Here is a 2,893-nt window from a genome sequence, read left to right as displayed (position 1 = left end):
GCTTACTGTACTTCTGCTACAATGTAGAGGCGGAGTCAGTGACATCATAACAAGGGGGCGGGGCTGCATATTATATCAGTGTTGGGCGGGGCAGCTTTTGTGACATCATAAAAAGAATAAACAGCAGTTCCAGTTCCTTCTTATAACTGTTATTAGCAATGCGGGTAGCTCCTGACTTCATGTGACAGTGAAATGAACTTTTCAATGCTGTGAACACACATTGTGAAAATGGAAGACTCTCCTTTCACTATCCGTAAGAGGCTTAGAACTTGCGATGAGCAGGTCAGGATGGTAAATGGTGGACAAAGATCTCGGGCAGACACTAAAACAGTCATGCCCAGAACTCCAACTCTTCTTGGAATAAAGTCATCAATTCAAGACCAAATGGTGGCATTACAGCAAAAGATACAGTTGCTAGAATATGATCACATGGCATACCAGGAGAGTGCTAGCCACACCATCAAGGTAAATCAGGAGACCATAAAATTGCTTCAGCAGGAGAACAAGAAATTAATCCAGGAATTGGCTGAGGAAAAACAGAGACAAGTTGACAGGGAGATTAAGAGTGGACATGTGATTGTCCAGCTCCAGGAGGGCAAGCTCCACGATAGCATCAAACGGTTTAATGCCCTATGTCACCAGGCCCAAGTCCGCATAAAACGCCTAGAGGAGTTAGAATCAATGATTAAGCAGAATGCTGCAGTTCAGAACAATAATGAAGCCACCCAAGAAGAACAGATTCAGCATCATCTAGAAAATAAACTGGAGGAAGCACGACTAAAACTACAGGATATTGAACACATCAACAGCATTTATAATAAAATTACTACCCATTTGCAGGAAGAAATGGCAACTTACCAACCACAGATACAACAACTAGAGACTGAAATCTTGCTGTTCGGAAATGAGCTAAAAGATGTAAAAATCATGAAAAAGAATGCAGTAGTGTCACGAGATAAAGCCTGGGCAGAATATAGGCACCAGAAGAAGGAATATCGCTGTAAACGCAGTAACAGAGAACAGATCCTGCGCAATTTGACTCATCAGGCCAAAGAGAGGCGTCAATTTAAAAAGGAACAAGCTAAATCTGTGGTTTTCATTAAAGTCCAAGCTCCTACTGATGCCTATGAGGTCCCTCCTGCACAAGAGGAGGAAGAAAGGATCTGCACCTATGAACAAGCCCTAGATAACATCAAGGAGGCGATAGGTGTAACTAGTAAAAGTGAAGTTGTACAGCGCTTCATTAACCAAGGGGAGAATCGCAAATACCTGGAGAAAGAGAAGTTAAAGGCTGAAACAACTCTGGTAAGTCTTGAGAAAGTTTTTACTAGGTTATATTGTTTTGGTTTTAACATTTATTATTATATAGCCCTAAAACAAAACTTTTTCTTTTTTTCCATTTTATTATATACGGTTACGGTATATATTTCCACTTTCTATGATAGAGTGAATTAAAAGACAAACAGAAAAACACAGATAATGCTCTTCAGGAACTAAAGTACTCAGCTCAGGCTAAGCTGCAAGCCAAGCTATCCAACAATTTAAAGACTTTAGAAGAGCTCCGAACTCGACTACATCTAGAAACAGAAAAACAAGACAAGTTTAAGATGAATGCTGAGGAAATTGCTGAAGTCCTAGATAAAGCAAAATCTGAAGTAAAGCGCCTAGCAATAAGACTCCGGCATCTTAAGTTGCCTGGGACCAGTTTTGCAGTAAAAGATCTCTCCCTAGATCTTCATGCCCTGGATCTCTTAGCTGTCATTGGTCAGAAATTGCAGAACCTCCAGAAACAGTTAGAAGGTGAAGACATTGATGAAATCTTCAGGGAGATGAAAGGTAAAGAGTATCTAGATACCATCGAGAGCAATCTCCCAGTAAGTAACCTACGGATTTCGCTGCTGTCACCAGCTAAAGAGGAAACATCTGACGAAGACAGTGGAGAGGACTATGAAGTGATGACTAGAGAAAGCATAAAGAAGCTTTCCCAGCAAATCAGTATATCCAAAAGAAAGGCTAATATCTGGTGTGAGAAGTGGGTAATGTAATGAAACATACAGCTGGCCTGATTCTTTATTCTTATGATACTTGTCACAAAATTAAATGCAACATTTAACATTCACATTCTTTGTGTTTTGTCTAAGAAAACACTATGAAACATGCGGCTATAATGATTACTGTTATTCATGCAAAAACACCATAAATAGGTTGTGACAGAATGAGGGGCAGGGGGGCGAGTTTGGCAACCCCTCCCCCCCCCACACACACACACACACACACACACACAGCCGGACCTGCGAAAGGAAGCTTACTTACCTGCCTCCCGCTGCTGGCTCTCTGCTCCCCCCTCTCAGCCTGCAGTGCTCCATTGGGCTCCCTCACTGAAAACACCCGCATACCTCACTGCGCACGCGATTTTGCGCTGGATCTTCAATTAGGATGGCCACGGTGGCCTCTTCGCTCTCAAATTGATGATGAGGAGTGTGATTTATTTATTTATTTTTTTACTGCCACTTCAAGCAAAATTTTTTTTTTTTTACCACAAAGCACTTGGAAATTCAGCTTTGTGGCTAATTTTCCCTGAAATTCGGATTGAAGTCCACTTCAGACTCACTCAGCACTACATTTAGTACATGGAGCTCTGAAGTCCAACAGAATCAGAGCCTTTCTTACAGAATGGTTCCTTTTCTGGATTCAGTTGTATTCCCCTCCTCTTATACCTCCTCCCTGTAATGTCTAATAGCAATCTCTAGGAAGCAGTAAGAAAAGGTGGTAAATATCGAAGTAAGGGTCCATTCACACGTCCGTAAGTGTTTTGCGGATCTGCAAATTGCGGATCCGCAAAACACGGAAACCTGCAATGTGCGATCCGCAATTTGCGGACCGCACATCACAG

General features: G+C 41.9%; 1 protein-coding gene across 1 annotated transcript; it reads left to right on the top strand.

Moving 5' to 3' along the window:
• The first annotated feature begins 288 nt into the window (after positions 1-288).
• Positions 289-2,045, top strand: LOC122925591 (outer dynein arm-docking complex subunit 3-like). The gene is made up of 2 exons (XM_044276951.1): positions 289-1,305; positions 1,446-2,045. The coding sequence occupies exons 1-2, from the start codon at positions 289-291 to the stop codon at positions 2,043-2,045; spliced, it is 1,617 nt and encodes a 538-aa protein (XP_044132886.1).
• The last annotated feature ends 848 nt before the right edge of the window (positions 2,046-2,893 follow it).

This window comes from Bufo gargarizans, chromosome 1 (genome assembly GCF_014858855.1).
Source record: "Bufo gargarizans isolate SCDJY-AF-19 chromosome 1, ASM1485885v1, whole genome shotgun sequence".
NCBI lineage: Eukaryota > Metazoa > Chordata > Amphibia > Anura > Bufonidae > Bufo > Bufo gargarizans.
This window is presented reverse-complemented; position numbering and strand designations above follow the sequence as displayed.